This window comes from Primulina eburnea, chromosome 7, assembly GCF_022965805.1.
Source record: "Primulina eburnea isolate SZY01 chromosome 7, ASM2296580v1, whole genome shotgun sequence".
Classification (NCBI taxonomy): domain Eukaryota; kingdom Viridiplantae; phylum Streptophyta; class Magnoliopsida; order Lamiales; family Gesneriaceae; genus Primulina; species Primulina eburnea.
Genome location: NC_133107.1, coordinates 10347955 through 10350816, shown reverse-complemented (window position 1 = coordinate 10350816; position 2862 = coordinate 10347955). Strand labels below are relative to the sequence as shown.

The window sequence follows — 2862 nt, the reverse complement described above, 5'->3', positions numbered from 1 at the left end:
TACTATGATTAATTGAAAAATATTAGGTATTTTAATCTTATAAAAAAGTACAAAGATAAGTGATAAAACTGTGAAATAAATAATGAAACATCTACATATATTAAATGAAATAAAAGTAGCGATTACTTTAGTTTATAATAGTTTTAATTTTTATTTATGTTTTATTTTGAATTTTTGGATATTGAAATTTTAATTATAAGTTTTGAGTAGTTTTTGCCATATAATTTTGTAATTGAGATTCATCAATAAAAAATTTTATATTATAAAATAAAGATAAGTGCATTTATAAAATAATTTTGCTTAAATAAATACAATTATACATCAATTAGCCTTTGTTTCTTGTTACCCTCGAACCCCAACACTTCATTTCTCTCATCAACAGCGGACTTTCCCTTACCAGTTACCATCAACAATGGCGATCCCGCCATCGTCGCCGCCACCGCCATTACCGCAACGGATATCCACTCCAAATAACCTAACCATCTGAACAGACCGATCCAGGCCCGACTCTTCACTCGACACACCGACATCTGACGCATCCCTCTCCTTCCGATCGATGTACAACTGCTTATCCGGGCCTGAAGATCTTTGAAAAGTAACGATGTCTCCAGCCCGCAAGTTCTTCATCTTCACGAATCTTCTCCACCCTTTCGTTAAAACAAAGCTTTGGCTGCTGTTCCAGAAAGAATAACGAAACCTCCACACTTTACCTCCCATGTCTTCAAAATTTAATAGCAACCCTTTTGAATTCATGCTGATATTCTGTACATGGAAGTGTTTTTGAGCGTGTTGTTTGGGAATTACTAGCCTGTTGAGCTTTCCCACGTCGCTAGGTGTAACCGCCTTCTCAAAGAGGAGTTCCCGGGACCTTGCCACCGTGTCTCCTCCGTAAAGAGGGCGGATTCTCCAGTATTTCGAGGGTTTTTCTCCGCTTCCGCCGTACCTCCTCCTGCTCCGCTCGAGCTCGTCATTGTACGTGTGTTTCCTGAGCATGTCGACTATCTCGGATTTCGGATGAGAATTCAAGAACACTGTCTCGAAATCGTCTTCTTCGTTCACCGGGCGGCCGCGGAATCTTTTCAAGGCGATGTCGTAAGATTTCGCCGCCTCTTGTTCCTTATTGTAAGTTCCTAACCAAACCCTTTGATGCTTCTCGTAGATTTGCGCACCCCACCTGCCATTGGGCTGAGAGACTACGCCTTTGAATCTGGAACCATCCATTTTTTATGTTGCCGAAAAGTGATATTCGAAAGACGATTGGGAATTCTGCTTTGTGAAATGTTGGAACAATTAGGAGTGTATATATATATATATATATATATATATATATATATATATATATATATATATATATATATATATATATATATATATATATAATTTTTGAGAAGTATGTGTATATATATTGGAGCAGCCTTAAGCATAAATCACGTGGACACATTGAATAAGCATGTTATTATCATATATATATAATATATATTTGTTCCACTAGTTTTCCAATTTTTATTTTTACTAAAATAACTTCTGAATTTCAACTATTTTAGTCTATGTACTACTGAAATATTCATTTTTTACTAAAAAATGCTAATTATATTATGGTTAAAATATATTTTAGTGTCACAATCATTTAATAGTTATGGTGAATTGCATACATGTAAATTCACATGTGTCTGTATATATTGAATTAGGGTACAAATAAGCATTTCTCATAGTAGAAAGTGTGTGTACAGCTACTCAGCTTGTTGTGTGTGTGTGTTATTTTTAGTGTATTAATATAAGAAAAATTGACTTGTGAACCGGACCGTGTTCTCGCTGGATTCATCCCCCTTTGGCGATATATATATATATATATATATATATATATATATATATATATATATATATATATACAAAAAAAATTATTTTAGTTAAAATTATAATTAATATCAAAGTTTAATATACATGCATGTATGACATGCCAAAAATTTCTTGCTAGTAATAGAACTAATAGTAATATAAACATGTTTCTCCACTTCAATTCAAAAATAACTAGAGAAGACATATAATAAAAAAAAAACTCTTGCACAGTCTCATGAATCAATTTTGTGAGATCTATTTTTTATTTTGGTCACTCATAAAAAATAATAAATAATATTATTTTTAATTGTAAATATGAACATGATTGATCCATCTTACCTATAAAAATATGTGAGACCGTCTTAAAAGAGACATACTCGTCAAATAATTCACCTAAGTTTATTAGCCCCAGGAATAGGATCCCGATTACTCCAAATGATTGACACTTCTGCTATTCAGTTGTCCCGAGCTTGGCTATTCCATGAAACTAAACACCCTGGTGCCCATATTCAACTTAGCTCTTGAAACTCGACTAGCGAGGTATCATCCTACATAAAATAAAGGGAAAATTGAAATTTTGGTAGTATATATTTATTTTTTTGTGTTTTCATTCATTAAATTATCAAATTAAGGCTTAGTCTTATCTTTCCATTTTATCCAATTTAATCCGTTTCATCAAAGTATTGATGTGATACTATACACGTCAGCGCTGTATTAGTGCATATTGGTGAAACATCAGCATTATTACTTAGAAAATATGATTACAATTGCAAAAAAATAAAGATAATAGCCTAATACTAAAATTTGATGACATAGATAATCAAAATTTCTAAAAAAAAAAACAAATATATATGACTAAAAATAGAAGTTTACCCCAAGTCAAGCACGCTTCACTTAAGAGTTCTTATGTGATGAGCTCTCGAAAAGAAGATGCACCTTCTTGATATGAGTATTATCTCTCAAATATTTTAAGCACTACTCAACTGCACAATCTCATACATGAATAGTTTCGGAATCTCTCGGTTC

General features: G+C 32.5%; 1 protein-coding gene across 1 annotated transcript; it reads right to left on the bottom strand.

Moving 5' to 3' along the window:
- Window positions 1–238: 238 nt before the first annotated feature.
- On the bottom strand, window positions 239–1310 carry LOC140836132 (AP2/ERF and B3 domain-containing transcription factor RAV1-like). The gene has a single exon (XM_073201542.1). The coding sequence runs from the start codon at window positions 1219–1221 to the stop codon at window positions 394–396; it is 828 nt and encodes a 275-aa protein (XP_073057643.1). The 5' UTR covers window positions 1222–1310; the 3' UTR covers window positions 239–393.
- Between the last annotated feature and the right edge of the window lie 1552 nt (window positions 1311–2862).

Bases quoted from the DNA above. Each gene is read 5' to 3' on its own strand.
- LOC140836132 (XM_073201542.1), bottom strand. From the start codon at position 1,221: ATGGATGGTTCCAGATTCAAAGGCGTAGTCTCTCAGCCCAATGGCAGG.